The sequence below is a fragment of the Rissa tridactyla genome, chromosome 8, assembly GCF_028500815.1.
Source record: "Rissa tridactyla isolate bRisTri1 chromosome 8, bRisTri1.patW.cur.20221130, whole genome shotgun sequence".
Lineage (NCBI taxonomy): Eukaryota > Metazoa > Chordata > Aves > Charadriiformes > Laridae > Rissa > Rissa tridactyla.
This window is the reverse complement of record NC_071473.1, coordinates 31,270,680-31,289,440: the sequence shown is the minus strand read 5'-3', so window position 1 is coordinate 31,289,440 and position 18,761 is coordinate 31,270,680. Positions and strand designations below refer to the sequence as shown.

Genomic DNA, 18,761 nt, shown 5'->3' with positions numbered 1-18,761 from the left:
TTTACAGTAAGTATGATCTAGTGCATCTGCTTTTGTAATATTCGTGAAATTTGGAAATCAAGGCTAGACATCATATGCTGCTCTAATAGAGGATTTTGCTCATTTGAGTCTTTGATCAGTTTTGAATGCCCAAATGGAGTATTAGAAGTTCCAAGACATAAAGAAACTACTTTAAAATTTTCTTGTTTGTATAAAAATACTATTATATGAATATAATAAATTGTAATGTTTATAAATACACACTCAGATACACATGAAATTATTTGTCCCATTTACCTCTCACCATGTGCTTTTTGTGTAAATAATGACTGAGCATCAAGTATTCTGTAAGATTATAGGTTACAGCACCCTGATTCTAAAGAAGAGAATTTGGCTCTTGTTGGTTTTAGTATAACATGGTGTTTTGTCTTGAGGAAAAAGCCTTAAATTAATTGGATGACATACTGCACAGACGCTACAAGTCCAGTTAATTGTATTTTTGAGTGCTTATGCCTCCCTGATTCAGTCATTTAAAACAAAAGAAAACAAGGACTATTTAACATTTAAAAAGAATAATAATAATTTGGGGCATGAATCATTCCTTACATTCTTTTCCAGCTACAGACAATTTCTGTTGGGAAAAGTGCCATATAGTATCGACAATGACAACAAATTGTATTGTCCAGTGAACATCTGTTTCCGACTCCCACACTGATATTGCAGGTTGGGTACTTCTGATTTAGTCTTCACAGGCTGTCCGACCACAGAGGAACTGGAAATTACTGGTATGTTCAACTTTTATTATTGGAACACAGGAAAACTTTATCATCATGCTGGGAAGTTCTGTGTCTTTTGAAATATTGGAAAGAGAGTTATGTTAGCACAGAAAGCCACACGCGATAGTTCTTACGAAGAACGAGAAAAGTGGCTCCTGTTCATTGTGTCTTTCAGTACTTGTGGGTATGCAAGTCTGACATGAGAATCTCAAAATGGAACAGTATTTCTGTTTTCAAGATGCAAGTTTTGATGGCAAGGGGATGTGTGTGGTGTTGTTTATTTTTAATAAAACCAGCGGCACTGCAAAATAGGACCAGATTGTCCCAGTCTTGCTCAATACACATTATTGTGTCCCTATATAAAATATCTCTGAAATCTAAAGCATACTCTAAAGGACAGAGTAGGCTGAGGTTTAGTATGGGTTTCAGGATCTAGTCCTAGTCTCAAAGAAGGAACTGATCTTTTCTAACTCATATTTATTGCACCAAGTTATTGTGATAACAACTTATAGAGAAAGGCTGTGTTAACTAGCTAAAATTATTACTGTAAAAAAAAAAACCCAAAACAATACTAAGCCATCTTTTAAAAACTGAGGGGAGTTTATTAGAATGATCAGTGTCATTTTATCTCACAGTTATGCCAGTATTTGTTATTCAGCCTAGAGAAAAAGGTAAAGTTCTGCTTTGGCAGGGAGAAAGAAAAAATTAAGACACATTCTTGATAGAATGATAAAGCCCCAACTCCTGATCTGTAAATACACCAGCCACTGCTGGGATAAACTACTGAAAACTATCCTCTTTTACAGAGAATGCGGAAGAGAGAGAAACTCCACTGAAACTCCTATTAACACTAATTAGAGTTGCCAGCATGCAGGGGAATCAAAGGCAAAACATGTGGAGCTCCCACTGAAGTCAAGAGGAGAAGGATATGCCTTAAAGGAAAAGCATGCAAATTAAAAATATATGCTGTCCAACACTACCAAATGAGCTAGCCATGTAAACACTGACTTTGAGGTGTAACCCTTCCTACTGGGAACACTTTCCCTGAAAGTTCATTCCTAGTCAGGAGAGGGCATCGTCCTTGACCACGCTTGCAGAATCTTGTGAACGACAGGTCTAAAATAAAGTAAAGTAATTGCCATGTGTTTATTTCTACTCAGAGTTGTTATTGTTGCTGTTGTTAATATTCTTGTTGTTTATTCACTGTATTATAAACAAGGACCATTGTTTTCCAAGTCCTGTGTTAGAAAGACCTTTTTTTGATGCTACTTCTTACAGTGATTTTGGATTTCTCAGAGACTAGAAAGTCCGGGTAGAATCTTAGCAATATGGGCAATATTCAAAATACTGTTGGGAGATTCTAGGTCTCAGCCTCAAATGCTTTTGATGAGTGTAATATGTACTTATATATGTACCAACCCAAGCAGTTCTCCAATAGTATTTTTTTGTGAGTAGCTTGCTTTCTCTCTTCTCTGCATATGTTCATAGGCAGAACATCAATGATTATGGACTCGTTACAGAAGAAGCTGAAACTATTTTATACCGTGGTGACCAGGGTATGAGCTACACATTAGTCTTGGCTTCCACTTGCACCACCACCTAATTTAGTCTCATGTTTCCCAGCAGCCTACTACATCCCTACTATCTCCCACAATTCTTGCTAATGTCAGGGTGTTTATGCCCTAAAACTACTGCATAGACAAATGGGAGTAGAACCAGAGACTTTGGGCAATTGTTGCCGGTTATTCTCCCTACATGTTTTTGCTGTTACCTGAAGGAAAGTTAATAGTTTGGATTAACTGCTTTTGTGGTTTTAGTGTGATTTTTACTGAGCTCCAGGAGTAGCAAGATGGAAAGGTCCAACCCACCCACTCTGAACCTTTTTCTCAAAGATTTCCACCTTTTCCCAAAAGGGTGCACAAGGGATTGGTGCTGAAACAGACCGACTGTTGTTGAAGATCTCTTTTGTATAGGTTAGTGGAGCCCAGAGCCACAAATAACTGTAGTTACTGCCTCCTATATAGTAGCTGTGATACTAACACTATTCCCAAGAAAGAGAAAGGAAAAGAAGAGGAAATAAATAACAAAAAGGGCATTTAGAAATAACACATAGCAAATGAAACATAAAAACTTGACACAGGCAGCTTTACAGAAGAAAACAGGAAACTGGCAGATACTGTGAGTGAAACTAGAAATACGATATTCAAGATCTTAACTTGCACTTCTTACTTGGACAAAATTCTCATTGGCTTCAGTAAAGTCTTCTTCAGATAAGCAGTACAAGACTAGACCCATAAACACAACCTGACTTACACTGAAAATTACTATATGCAAGCCTGATTTGTTCAGCTCTCTATTTAGGAGAGTAAGCAGTTGTAGGAATGTATTTATTCCCTTTTACAGGGAATTCTGGCCATGGCATGGAGAGGAGGATGGTTCCCAGCACACTGTTATTCTTTTCTCCCCATACCTTGAAGAGGGATGAAGTAGATTAGGGGATGACTAGACGGCCCTGTCTCTACCTCCCCTGAAGTGCTGGATTAGCCCTCAGACTAAATAAGCAGCTGGTGCGCAAGGGCTGCAGCAAGCTGCTTCTCGAGTGGTGAGGGATTATGACTCAGCACCAGCAGTCACTGTGTTTGCTCATTACTCAGGACGAATTGCGAGACTGCAGTAAGTATTCCCCAATAAATACCAAAAGGTATCCAGATGAAACAAACAGACGGCGCTGACTGTAACACCAGAATAAAGATACAATTCTTCGTCACATCCAGTGTCACTTAGTCAGGGTGATGTTTCCTGTATTCAGCAAACATGCCAGTAAAAGAATTTCCTTGGCATACAGACAACATGGAAATGTCCTTTCAAAAATCAGTTAATACCAACAGAACTCATGAGCTAGCTGGAACCATTTCCTATGCTATGGAAAGAACACTTGAATAAGGTTAACCAAGACATTTCACCCTCCCAACCTCCCCCCTCCCCATCTATTTCTGGATGTCTTCTTTTGTTCACCCCTTGCTAATTATAGTGGCCTTGCTTAGGTGATATTTATAGTCTTAAAAGAGTTGCCTGACTTGTAGAACACTTTATTCATGTATATTTCCTGTGTTTATTGTTGCCTTAACTAATTTTTTAAATTAAATTTACTTGATCCAAGATTTTATTTAGCAACAAATATCAAAGTAACTTTTCTTTCAACAAATGCAAGAGCTGTATTTAGATGTAAAAAGCATTTTTCTATTTCTGAAAACAGATTTTAGTTTCTTTCCCTCTCCAAGTGATGGGTATGACAGACAATTCCAGAATTAAAAAAAATGTAATTTCTTTTTTCACTGCAATAGGATTATTTTGTATCTTATTTTACTAGTTTATCATATCTTTATTTTGGTCTGTAATGGTTGCTTTAATGACTTGGGTGTTTCCACGACAGAGTGTTAAATATTTGTTTGCCCAGACTGCCCTGATGTTTACCTAACCACCTATAACTGAACTTCTACCAGTTACAGAAGTGGAAAAAAGACATTGAGGGTGTCCACATAAAATTACCGGCACCTTATTTTATCTCTTTCTTAGTTTTCCTTAATTCCTTCTTAAATCTGCCCTTTGATTTCTTCTGTGCTTGCTCTACAAACGTGCCTGCAGCGAGGCCAATAGAAACAACTTTCAGTCCCTATTTCAAAACACCAAATAAAGAACATCTTAGGGAAAAAATCTGGTGCTCGTCTTTCAACTCTACTGAAAGCAGTTGGATTTGGGGAAATGTTAAAGCAAAGCGTGAGACTAACGGGCGGTTCACCTTTCAGCAGAAACGCTGTCTCCTTCCCTGGTAGCTGCTGTCTGCTCAGACATGCATGGGGTGAAGAAAGGGCACTGCAGCACTGCGGAGGACAAACCCAGGCAGCTTTGTCCCATTCAGGGTGCTGGTGCTGGCACTCTGGTGCCCGTATCCCCGTTTTACACCCAAGCAGTGTTGCCTAGCGGGAGCGGTGAAGGGCAGAGCAGCCCCTTGCAGCCCACTCCTAATGGTGACGTGGGGAAGGGGTTGGCCCGTTCCCGGGGCAGGGAGGGAAGCTAGAGCCCCTCAGCCCCGCTGCCGCCCAGGTCATGCATGTCTTGAGGCCAGGGTTGGGTGCTGACCCTGATGTGCTGCCACGCAGCAGGGTTTGAGTGCTGTGCGGCTGCAGAGACACGGGCAGCAGAGTGGCTGGCTAGGGAATGGCATCCAGCCCCATGGGGCACCACAGGCTGCCAGTCTGTACTCCTTTTACACAGCACCTTGGGACAGGGAGAAGGAACACGTGAGAGAGGCAGAGCCACAGCCCTTGAGTTAGCTGCTTTTTTTAGGGTTTGCTCCCAGAGTTAATTGCTGATGGCCCATGCTGGGCACAGCTGCTTTTCCTCACACAAGACCTGAGGCACCTACAGACCCCACCGGGCCCCAGCCCACGGCGCCATTTAAGCTCCAGCCAAGGCCCCGGCCCTCCCCAGTTTGCCTCACAGGTAAAGCTCCCTCAGTACCTCTGCATGCCCTTCCCTCGTCCCTTCAATTCAGACCTTGTCCTCGAGGTTCCTGAGGCCTCATGTGAGGGTGGTGGGATGAGGGAATCCTGCTGGCAGCCCTGGGGCCTGCCCTGGTTTGGGGACAGGGGCTGCAGGCCTGTGCCCCTAGGCCTGGCTGAGGTGGTGGGGGCTGCAGCACCTGTCGGTTTCTCTGGCACGTGGAGAGCAAATGATTCAAATCAATGTGGTAAGAAAGTGTGCTGTGATTTAGCAACCTTAATTGAAGGCCTAAAGGCTGTCCTAAAGATAGTGGTTACATTTCAGCTTGCTTTTGACTGCTCTTTCCAGCCACGTGTGGGGAAAAATGGGAGGGATTAAATAGCTACTTTATATGTCACTTTACTAGGAGATCTGTACTGCACTCATTTAATAGACTACTAGCCTTTGGACATTGCCACTTCCTTCACGTCGGCTGTAATGGAGTTCAGACCAAATGTTTATCATTCGTTTGGCTATTTCTTGAACTTCACTTAGGTTTAAACTAATTTTTGAAATAGGATTTCCTCTTGTACTAAAACTCAACCTTTCTTGAGGTTGCTATTTTTGCATCTTGGCTTATAGAAGGTGGGGGAATAAGAAACTGAATTTTATTTCCGGGACATGAAGTTATGCTTTGCTTCCTTTTATAAGTAGTCTTGTAACTTGAGGCTCTGAAATAGAGCAAACCATGATAGCTTTGACGCATGACAAAAAAAATAAATAAATCTATGGCTAAGTTTTTGGATAGCATAAAATTACATGCTTCCTTGGCAAGAGGTGGATTATTTTAGTTTAGAAGTCTGAAAATCTACTTGTTAATGCATATAGGCCAAAGTTTGGAAGCAGAGAGATACCAGATAGATGTTTAAGTGCAGTCTGCCTCTTGGTTTTACTGTCCCTATTTGAAATTCCATTTTATAACAATTTTAAAATTGCAAATGGAAAAGACAAATCCTTTAGTATGTTCCTGTGCCTATACAGCTCTATAGTGCTTCCAACCTGTTCTGAGTGATCTTACAATTTACAGCAGAATTTGAAAGCTCTCAGTTTTAGGCCTATTCTCCAATAATGAGTCTGATGACTGAATGTTGTGGAAACCATATTGTTGGTGCTACTACAGGTAGAAACAGTTCCTCACTCTCCAAGGTCTTTGTTTTGTTCAGACTTTGTGCTTCTACATGGCTGCCATATGGTTGTATTTGTTGCTTCATCAAGCTATGAATATTCAGATTTCTTAATCGTTCTTCATCGATCACACTTTCCTCTGATTTTCTTGTCATTTGTCAGCATTTTTCAGCCTATTGCTGAGTGGATTATGTGAGCTATTGACTCCACAGTGCTGTACGTGCAAAGATGATCATCCCTTGATTTGGAGCAGCCTACCTCTACATATGAAAGTATAGAAGAACATCCATTTATATTATAGGGCTTCAGTATTGCTGATAGGAAGTCTTTAAGTGACTTCAGTATGACTAGGATTTCATCCTTGCTGTAGGTGATCCTAAAGGCTACAGGTTAACAGAATAACATCCTTAAATCTGAATAGCCTTGATAAATGTATGGCAGCAAACTTTCACTGCAACTGGGAACCATCCCATACAACAGAAGTATCATACAGGTATTGTACACAAGTGCTGGATCTGAATGATACAGGTATTGTAGAAAAACTCCGGATCTGAATGAAACAAGTTCTCTTCCCATAGTAAGATTTACTGCCTGGTTGTAAGAAATTTCATAATTTGCAGGGGGTAAAAATGGCACTTTTTTGTGGCAGAAACTTGCAAAATATCGTTTTTTGCAAGTGAAGATCTGTCATTCTACCAATAAAACTGTGACTTTCTTAAGCAAACCCAGGAAATATATCTATGATTTTCCAAGGGACTGGAATTGTTTAACTTTTAATGTGCAAAGTGCTCACCATCATTTGGCAAAAGGGTCAAATCCTCATAGCAGAAAATCACAGTTACAATACTGTTCTGGAAACAAAATAGATTATGATAACATAGCTGAGCATTCACTGTTCAGTTTCTTAGCCAGTACAGGAGTCATGCAGTCATTATTAGAATTCACTTTAATATCACTTAGGACTAGCCACAGCATGCAAGAACTAAAGAGCACTATTTTTTCATATTGCCCTACAGCAATATGATATATGTCTGGTAACACACCCAAGTAATCTTTCTGCTGTCATTGCTGACAATTGTCAAACTTCAATTGGAAACTTAGACTTTGAAGGAAAAAATTAAACTGTAACATTAAGCTTCTGTTTTGTGTAACAAATGCCTCCAACTCACAGATGAGAATGTAGCTCTCATCAAGGCTGCAGTGTCTGCCTCAGGCCATCTGGCAGGAGTGGATGTAGCTATGTAATTCCACATGTTCACTCTACAACCTGTTATATCTCTGCTTGTCACTAGCATTAGGATGGGCTGGACAGCTTTTGGAATTGTTACTTGGTCAAATTTTCTCTTGTAATAAGTAACAAAACATTGTTATTGCATCATGGCTATTTATGGGAAACTGTGTAAGTTTGCTACAATAAACTGCTGACTGCAGATCCATTCAGGTGTAGAAGTGGCAGCCTTTCAAAAAACATTGACAAGGGGCATGGTTCTTAGTCTCAGCATGATGCTTAACATTGGGTATTAGATGGAAAAATGACTAAATCCAGAGTGACTGAACTCGGTCTCCTGCTATCAGAGGTAATAACATCAGATAGCAGAGCGAAACTTAAGTATTCAGCTCCGACATGAATGGGCATAGGAGGACGTCATCTTTCTTCTTACCCGTAGAAAAAGCGCCAAAGGCTTAGCACTGAACAAACTGTTTAGAAAGGCTGCAAAATGACATGCCTGCATGCTGAAATACAGCGTTTAGTCACATCCTCTGTTCAGAGGAGAGACAGAAGAAAATAATGAAGTTAACTTCTAAGAGTATTCCCCTAAAAATTTCAGACAGGTGGCAAGTATAATCGCATGCTTCATTAAGCCCTGGCTTCTCTGCTGAGGCTTCTGTTTATAGCAATTATTTGTGAAACTATTTTAATGATTCTAAAGCAAATAATTACTTGGCTGTGTAAGAGAAACACTTTTCCCTTTCCCCAACATTTTTTAAATGTTTGAGAAATATTTTTTTTCAGATCCAGGTACTCATAAGCCAGACTAAAAATCAACAGCTACACATGACAACATCTTAACTAATTTGATTACTAATATTAAGGGGAGTCCTGGATCTCAGTTTCTGTCAGCTTCCCTGATTGATAAAACACTTCGGAAGTTTTATTTCATCAGATATGTTAGTTACATTTCCTGTCCTGATAAACGCGTACTACAAAGTCCAAAAGCACTTCAAGTTATCAAATTGCCTTTGATAACGTAAGTCTAAATAATATATCAACCTTTCATGACCCCAAAGAAGAACTTTTAAGGTATTCCACTGCTGATGTTTTTTCCCAAAAAAACCCCAAACCCCACAACAAAAAAACCACCAAAAATCCTATTTTTTTTCTGTTCTGTGTTAATTCAATTTAATAATTGTATTCCTGTACTGTAATTCCTTATTTTCTATGCATTTCTTGATATTTAATTACTTTAAGACTGAAATTTGAAATTAAAGCTGCTATATTGAGCATTATGTTTCTATATCTATCTAAATCCATTTTACAGAAAAAATTAAGAGACTCCAGAAGTTCTGCTAATCCTATTCACACTAAGTTTGCACTTCTTTAAGAAATAATTTGAAACTCTGCTAATATAGTTGCGCTTATGAGGAATATGTAATATAAAACCAGTCCCCTGTTCGCTCATTAGCTGCCAAAACATCTGTGTTAGCATGTACAGTAGAAGTTCTATAGATAGGGTCCTTTTGAGATATGTGCTTAAACCATTGGTTATTTGAAGGCCACATTTGCAGCTAATGTGAGCATGGACAAATTTATACTTATAGCAAGAAATCTGTCCCAGAACTGATACTGTCTGACATCAATGAATGGCCTAAATTTGCAAACTCAGTGAATAGTTCTAGGATGAGCTGCTTTAACAAGAAGTACACCGACTCTTCCTGCAATCATTCACTAAATGGGTTTGTGCTCACATAGAACTTTGACCTATGACATCCTCACTAAAATAGCCAAATAAATCAAGGTAATACTTTTTGTGAGTCACAAGTCCTTCAGTGCTTTTTTTGTAACTATCAACATTTAGTTAATTTTCTGATCCTCAGCCAGGAGAAAGTATCCTGAGGACTGTTCTGCAGTGTAGGTCTTGTTTTCTTCCTGCCTCAAGCAGAGGCTTCTTTCTTTTATGGGTTCAGGAGTACTTAGCTTTGGAAGTAGTTGTTGAATTTTCCCTGATGCAGGCTGATGGGGAAAGACCAGTCCAGTGGAACTGTCTGCATCCTTTCTTGGGGCCAGGTAACCTTTGGACTCTAGAAACTCTTGCAATATTTTCTTTTTAGCTTTGTACAAAGACCTTTCACCTGACTAAGACAGCTGGCTACAAATCTAGCATCCCCAGGGCATTCCTGAGTTTTCTTAGCTGAGGATAGGATGGATATATCTTACTTTTATATTTACTGAGCTTTCAACAACTCCAAAAAAGCAAACAAAGGCCTTCATTACTATTAGTATCATCATGAGTCTACTAGGAGGTTATCTGCGTATTCTTATTTCATCTGTGTATAAAAAACTATACAGAAACATTTCTCATTGTGAATAAGCGAATAATATGTGACGTCAAAACCACAGAACTTATGATGTAATTACTAATTACAAAGTATTCTGACTTCACAAAACAGATAGGTATGTTTGAGATTTTAGCAGGTGTTAAATTCAAAGTGGATTGCCACTGGCTGCTTTGGATCTTACTTTGACATTATTACTAATCCTAACCAGTTTGCTTCATTAATATTTCCATTGATTTCTGACATCCAACATGAAGATGAGAGGATCTGCTCCTTAGTAAATATGAGCATTGGCCTTAAATTCATACACAAGTAAAATTCTGTAAAATGCAGTGCATGCTGTAGGTAGTTCTGCCCAGTCAATATTTTTACCTTTTACATGCTTACATGTATAACACATTCCAAAAGAGGTGTTGACAATTCAGAGTGACAGATGAGAAGATTATGATAAGCATAAGCTGATAAATGCTTCATGAAGTAATGTTTTAAAACATGTTTGTTGTCACTTGAGCTCTCTTAAAAAAAAATTAAATTTTCAGCCAAATGGAAAGAGAAAGGGTCAACTTTAAAAATGTAGTTCACTGGTGGGTTTTTGTTATTATATCTAGGGTAAATGTGGCCTAAACCACTGATGGGCTGGGACAGCATTTTTTTATTATGTCCTCCTCCTTTTCAGTCCCTCCTGAACTCCGTTAGCAACAAATCTCTAGGAGTAACAGAAAGGAAAATGTTTGCCCTTTTGTATGAATTGAAGAGACAAACATGTAAGACTAAATTTAGAATGAAGTGAAAGGATGCAGTAAAGAATTGCAAACATGCTGTTTGGTAACTCACAAATTGAGCAAGGCATCACTTATCATGGCAAAATCATGATGAATTTAATACAAATCACATTTGTACTTTTTTACTATTTAATTAGTTGAGTAATTTAAAATTTTAGTCACAGAAATCTGCTAATGCACCTGTCTTATCTGAAAGACATCTCAAGATTTAGATAAGTTTAGACAAGTAGGAATAATAGGAAAATATCTTCTCAAGCAAATACATACTTCTCAGCTGTGTATAGGTAGGGAACACAGTTAGCTGTTCTGAAAATCTAGTTGCATCTTTATTACAATTGCTTTTTCCCCTCCTTCTGAATTTAAAATCTCTCTGTCATATTCTTAGGTGTCTTTTTTCCCCTCACCTACAGGTGTTTATGTTCTGTGCAGCAATCTGAAAGAGCTGCTTTTGCTACCTTGGTCAGAAGGAGCTGAAACCATGGACGGATAGAAGAGAGCTGTGTTCAGGAAAGGTTTGGAAACCTCTTGTTTAATTCTGACCCTCTCCTCTCAGCTGTAAAAAGAGATGGTGTTACCTGGTGCAGTTAACAAAGTAGAGTCTGATCTAAGCGTGTTTTGGGCATCTCACTTTTTTGAAGTTGAGAAGCTTTAAGTTCTTGGCATTTTCTGTAATCTGATCCCTAAATATTGGATGAGGATGGATTTCTAAGTGTGTTGTTATTGTTCTGGAATGCTGTGCAGTTTAGTTGATTTTATCCAATTAAAAAAAAAAAAGATGTGGATATGCCAGAAGGTATGAAACTGACTGCGTTTCTAAGATGTAAAGAGTACAAATACTAAGATGAAACCAATGCCTTCTAAAAATGTGAGAGTCTATATATATTTCTAGAATATATGTATTTCCAGAAGTATGTATGTACATGGTAGTGTATATATACATCCAGAGACAGAGAAGTTGGTCAGCATTTTCATGAAACAAATTTCTGCATCTTTTGTGTCCGTACTAGTAAATATATGTTGGTTGAAGAATATCATCCAAGCTGAGGTTGGAGGTGAAGACAATCCCTGAAACTATTCCCATTGTGTTGAATGCTTATAAAATCTGCCTATAGATTAAGCTATGGAACCATAAAAAGTAAATGTTAAATGTTGCTTGAATATCTTTTCATATTCTCACTTTAATCATAAATGGAATTTTAAGGCAGATCATAACTTAAAAATTCTTACACTGAAGAGTATCTTGTTCTGCAAGTCTCAGTGATTTTTAACGTGGTTACTCTAGACTAAAGTGCTCACAAGTATACGGGTAGAAAGATCTGGTTCCTGATGTTTAGAACATAGTCTACTGGAAATGTAACGTTTGCTATTTTCATTTTTAAATTATTTAAAATGGGTAGCATGGCTTACAGCTTACTATAAAATCGCAAACAACCTAGATAGCAAAGATGTGACAGTCTTTGTCTCTAATCCGTTTTCTTCCTCCCCTCTGCGTAAACTTCCTCCCTTCTTTCTCTTTATATAGACTGAGTTTTTAATGGTTCCTGCAACCATTCTCATGAAAAATTGGAGAGAAGCTGGAGTTGTATGTGCAACATATACAGCTTGCTTTTCTTGTAATCTGGCTTTATTTCATGTGTCCGCATCATTATGGTTATGACAGAAATATTGTTGTGGCAAGCGTCCTGACTGCAGCTTTTTAATGGGATCTCCCTTCTGTGTTCTTGATCATATAGATTCAATTCTCAGTGAACTTCTACAGTAATTGTTGTATTTGGATATTGTATTATTTTCCCTCAGCTTGACAGTAGTCAGCAAGAAATTATGAGTGGTCACAAAAAAACAGATTTCAGCAGCAAATAGTTGTGGCAAAAACATCCCTGTGTAGCAGACAGAGATTCAGTAACTAGCAATACAATAGAGAAATTCAGAATTATTTGAGTTCATCATCTTGAGGATTTTTTTGAGACGGAAAACCTTTTATTTCTTCCAGAGCTAATTTCTGTATCAAGAGAGTGGTTAAAAACTGTAGCTTATCTCTATTGTCTGATCCCAAATTTCTAGCTTAAAATTTCAGACCTGATCACAACAGACCTCAAAATTGCCTTAACAAAAAGTCTGAGAAACACAAATGGGGGAATTTCTGGCCACCAGAGCACTGTGCGTGAGCATTTTTTGGGTGCTCCAACAAAATTAAGAGACTAAAGGTCATTGTAGCCAGCCTAGATTAAAGGAATCCCGCATATATCAGTGGTGATGAGAACCAAAAGGAGTCCTTAAGGTATCTTCTTCCTCCTGGCTTTCTGTTCTGTGTGTACCCTGCTTAGGATTCAGCAGAATCAAAACAGTATTGTACTAAGAAAGTGAATATTCCAAATATGAGCTTATGTAAGGACATATTGGACAAAAATGGCATTACCCCATATGTTAAATGAGGTAATGAAATAATTACATAAATGAATGCAAAATGATGTAACAGCTGTGCTTACAACTCTGAATACAAGCCAGACAGTGAGCAATACTGACAAAGAAGGAGTAAAACTCATGTGAGGCCCTATGGAGGTTAGTAACAGTTGTGATAAATAGTAAAGTACAAAAGAGCTGAACTGAAACTTGAATCTCTTTGCTACAGCTAATTACAGGCTCAGGTGGAGACAACTACAAGTTTCTCCTTGTAATACTCTGCCTACTTCAAGCTACATACATTAAGAATGAGATGTCTGGGAGAAAAAAAAAAGAGATAAACCATACTTTCTTGCTTGAAGTACAACATTGTAACAAATGGTATTTTTTTCTTGACTGAATGATAATTATAATGTAAGATTGTTACCTACCTTAAGTTCTCTAAAAAAGATGCTACTCCTAGCCCACTCAACAATGGAGAAGAGGGTTTGGTCAGCCATTTTACACATAAGCCCAAATGTGTTGAGCTTCTCGTGTTTGCTTCTGTTGGCTTGCTCTTGCTGCAGATATGCCATGATCTTAGCTTGGACTTGTGGCTCATCTGGCTCACATTTCAGGAGTTCCAATATCAGATGCGGAATACTTGCTGGTGAGCTTGTTTGATAACTATCCATGTATGAGTAGCCCATTATTGACTCTGGTGAACTAGTGTAAGGGTCAGGGTACTCGGACTTGATAGCACGGCTTGGAAAATGGCCATAGGTTTGGTAACCTTGCAAACTGCCATGGGGTGGCATTGTCATACTAATCGGAGAGGTTACAAAGGGACTTCTGTCATAGTCTGTAGGAGGCAAGGCAGTATGGTTCAGAGGTAGGCCTTTGGAGGCAGAATGGATGTTCTGGATTGCAGAGGATATTGTCAGGTCAGTTGGCATTGCTTGGATCACCTGAGTCATGGCTTCCAGTTTAAGTCCATTTGCTCGGATAAGAGCTTTCTTCTGCTGCTTCAATGCCCTGTCTCTCTTGTACATTGGTCCAAACTTGTTTCGACCGCCACGCATTCGGTCAGCTCGCACAGCTGTTGAGGAAGAGGAGGAGGTAAATCATAATTAAAACTTGGAATCAACAGTCTTTAATGAAACTTACATTAGGACATAGAAAAATGTAAAAGTATAACTCCTTTTTTTTTCATATTTAAAGTAGCACTTCTATTCCTAAAGAAAAAGATTTATTTTGACTTAACAAATGTCACTTTTTTTTTTCTGGTAATTTAAATATCACATGCATATATTACTAACATAGAAGGACTTCTCTTTACATTGATTAGGACACAGGGACAAACACAATGGTTGGCTACAGGAATTTCACACCTGCTATGGGATCATGTGGAGATCTCAATGTGTGTTTGGTTTTATGTCAAGCTACTATGTCATTAAGAAACAAGGGCTGATGTCCAGAATTTGTCTGAGACGTATCCAGCGGACCACATTGTCTCATTATAATCATTCCATTACTGCCTTCCACCGCAGCAAAACATCTGAAACGTAAATTGCGAAATGTTCAGTAGTCATAAAGGGGAATACGTTTTTCTTGGCAAAAAGGAAATATTTCCTTTTGATGATTCTGTTCAGATTGGTGTAAAACATTAAGAGATTTCTAGTTAGCTGAACAGCTCTACAGAAATGTTTAGCTGCAGTTGGAATGTACAGAGAGAAAGCTGTCAGCTTGCTGCCTTCCACATAGAAGGTGGAAGTGAAACAGAAACTATTGACACTGTTCTGGCTTGTAATATCTCTGGAATTAGAAATAATTAAAACAAATCCACCTCAACAGCTGCCCTGGGAGTCATACTGGTGGTCTCTGTCACAGCAGTGTCTGTCACCATGGTATATATGTAAGGGACTAGCGAGGAGCTCTCACCAAGCCCACCTTGCCCAATGGCAATTAGATTGAAAGAGGAACCTTTGACAGCCTGGTGACATGTTGAGACTGCTGAGACTGCTGGAGGTTAAGTTCTTGAGCTTTTTATCTTAGGGATTAGTAGAACATTAAAAATTTATTATGAATGCTAGATACGCATAATACTGTACATTATCATAAGGACTTTAACGTTTAATGATTTTTTTGGTCCATGGCAATTTATGAACTAGACTTTAAGGCTATATATATTGCTATCAGGGAAATACACATATAAATGTCACAAGTATTTACAATTATGGAAGCACGTGTTCTTCCGATTTTCTAAACAAAGGAAAAGAAGTTGTATGGATGTGTGGATAAGGAACCTAAAGTACATTTTCTAGAGTATCTTTAAAACTACAGGCACTTTGCTTAAATTTGCAGTAAAAATCCTGCTGCTGCTATTGCCGTTGAATGTTGATTTTGAGCAAAATGCAGGAAATTAAAGTAATTAAATCACCATGCTGCTAAATGTAATTAACTTTAAATCTGTATACATAGTACCCTCCCAGGTATTCTACAATTAAAAATTATCAGCCAAATTGGATTAGCAAATGCTTTTGTATAACTCCTATAGAAATTAAGATGAACTGCATGTAATCGCAGGAGAAGACAAAATTTGGTCCTGTACCATTGTCAACAATTGAGGGGAGTTAAAGGTAGGAGTAGATAAATATATTTTATCCTTTTTCCTAATGTCAGCAATGAGAAAAGGATTCCAAATGTCTTGTTGTTGTACTATTTGAATTTGGAAGAACATGCAGTGATTCAGGATGTTTAGTGCAGTGTGTCTGTGCTAGCTCTGTCTTGTGGGCAAACAGAATAGTATTGAATCCACCAAACTGCAGGAGGCTGATTTTTCTGTTTATCTTCAGTTACATCAGTAGTTTTCCTGTGCCAGACTCAGGTGACTGGGTCTTAGCCTTTATGGTTCCCTTAATGGTTTATGGTTGCCCTCCTTGGCCTGATTTTTCCCGGTTAACCGTCTAGGATGAATGCCATTTCAGTACAATTGTAAGAATAAGGAATTTAGGAGCTTGTCCTCAGTCAAGCAGAAATGTCATTTGCTGTGAAATCTGAATTTTAATATTTTATGTATCAAAGTTAGAATGAACTGTGTATGATTCTCAAATTCAAGTTGATGATAATTTTGCATTCAGTTGTCTCAAAGGGTACTGTACGCTTTTCATTGTTCTCTGTACATGAGAAAGTGAAATGAAGTCAAAAAGTATACTTCAAAATCCCTTATTCTCTTTCATTTGTAATAGCATCTCAGGTGTAGGATCACAAAATATAGGACACAATTTTAGAAATTATTTGATTCCTTAATCCCAAAGGCAAGTCAGTGTGAGGAAAAAAACCCCTTATTTTATCTGTTTCTCTATTTTCTGCCTTATTGTCAGAAGAATATATTTAAAAAAAAAACAACCCTAGATAAAATATAAATAAAAGCAGATCACTCTGCATAGCAATGGCGCTTTTTTTTCCCCCTAATCTGGGCACTTCTTACATATTTTATGTTTAATCTAAATTAGGTCTTTTAAAAAGCTGCAAAACTATTTTATCTAGATCCATTCCTTCACAAACTCTAAAATACTGAAATATCAAGTTTTATACATATATGAAAAAATGGATTATGGTTTTGACTAGCTGTTAGTGATTTACCATTTACTCATTAGATTTTTTTTTTATAAAGCAACAATTTCATTGAGCACACAAATCACCTTTTACTGTAATTTCAAAACTATGATAAATATGTAGCATTTTAAAAAATAAAATAGCATGTAATAACACATGTAATGCTATAATTTTCAAAATTAATCTATAGTATAGTTGACAGTATCAGCAAGACTATACTTCTTACCTTCCAATTTCATTCCAACACTTAGACATTTTTGAAATCGACAGTAAGGGCATCGTTTTCTCTGTGTTTTGTCAATCTGGCAATTCTGATTTTCTATACATGTGTACCTTTTGTTATTCTGGACTGTTCGTTTAAAGAATCCCTGTATGACAGATACAAAAGTTAGCCTGTTTTTCTTGAATAGCGTATTTCAGCATTTTATTTTATGGAAATCATTGTAATATATTTTTCTGACACCACTCATGCACTTATGAAGTTACGTAGTTTATTTTAAATTACAGTGAGATGTACCCAGGAGAAAACCACCAGACTCCAGAAAAGGTTTTCTTGTGTTAGTGCTGTTTTATAGATTTATGTCAAAGCTTGGTAAGACTGGCTGTAGTCTCCTGTGCCCCAGTAATAGTGAAGCTGACTAATTCCTTTTGTATTCTTTAATCATTGCAAAATTATTAAACTTTTCCTTTTAAAGAACTTTTACATGAAATAAGTAGGGACACTATTGCAAAGATAACAGAAATACAGAGTACCTCTGGCTACTGTACATCCCAGAGGTGCATGCTAGAGGCATAATAAGTGCTTGTTCATTTCTCATTGATTATTTTTTAATGAAAATATAATGTGCTAAGTTAATTTTCCCATGCAACTAAATATTTTAAATTGCATTGTTCTGCCAAAGGAGTTTCATTTACAGTGCATTACTTAGACAACAATAAAGAACTTAAAAAAAATTTACATGAAATAAATTCCTAAGTATTTAAACCCTTTAGTATAATACAACCATGCAGATACATTCATCTTCCAATATGATAAGTTGCATTTATAAATATTTTATTCCCCAAATTAATGAATGATCTAAAACAAGTAATACATTAGTTACTTGACTTTTTGTGTCAGGCGAGCTCTGAAAGTTATAGTTTGTATGAAAAAAGTGCATGGTCATTATAGTCACAGAAATTTAGGCTGTAATATTGAAGGATGAAAAAGTCTTAAGAAAGCTGCATTAGATTTTGTAAAGCTGATCTGTATTGAGGATACCTTTCCTACTTTATCCTCGAGGGACAGAATACTCTGAATGTATATAAATCAACTAAAATCGATATTTAGGACATTTAGGAATGAAAGTTGTTCTAGAACTACATCACTTCACAACAGCAAAATACTTAAAAGCAACGACAAAAGTACAATGCAAAACAGTCCAGGTTGTTTCCATTTGTGCAGATGAGATCTCTCCAAGAGACTTCAAAATCCTAAAGCTTTTTGATGGTTAATTTCTTATGTGAAAGTAACAAGAAACATATCAGAATTAAGCTAAATTATTACACATCTGTTTTCTTTAATTATCATTTTTTCTGCTTATATTTGAAACTTTTTTTTGGTGTACTTGTGTTTGTATGAAGTAATTAGAACAGAACCTTGCAGCTTTCACAGGTGAGAAGTCCATAATGGTACCCAGACACTTTATCTCCACAGACTGGACACAGTTCCTCAAGGTCTTCATCATAAGAGTAATTCACCATTTTAAACTGAGACACTGGGGAAAGGAGAAATAGCACATTCAATTAGAATTTACATTAATGACTCAAATTTTCTGCAATTGTTCTCATCTAGAGAGAAAGCTCACTTAAACACACCACTGCAAATTAAAGGGAAAAAAAGTTTTCTTTTTAAAAACACAGCTTGCATTGAGACATGCAACTTTTCATCAACAGCAAATCTGCATGATACTTAGCAAGTGGAACAAAAACCATCAGCTGCTCAGTTTTATGTTCTAGATATTTA

At 37.5% G+C, this 18,761-nt stretch overlaps 1 protein-coding gene across 4 annotated transcripts in view; it reads right to left on the bottom strand.

Moving 5' to 3' along the window:
- The window catches only part of NR5A2 (nuclear receptor subfamily 5 group A member 2), a 97,926-nt gene that overhangs the window by 65,946 nt on the left and 13,219 nt on the right, over nt 1–18,761 (bottom strand). For all 4 annotated transcript variants that reach the window (XM_054211426.1, XM_054211427.1, XM_054211429.1 and 1 more), the window contains 3 exons: nt 18,395–18,513; nt 16,983–17,124; nt 13,591–14,237 (listed from right to left, as the gene is read on the bottom strand). In XM_054211426.1, coding sequence (XP_054067401.1) covers nt 13,591–14,237; nt 16,983–17,124; nt 18,395–18,513 — 908 coding nt within the window. The remainder of the gene's footprint in view (nt 1–13,590; nt 14,238–16,982; nt 17,125–18,394; nt 18,514–18,761) is intronic.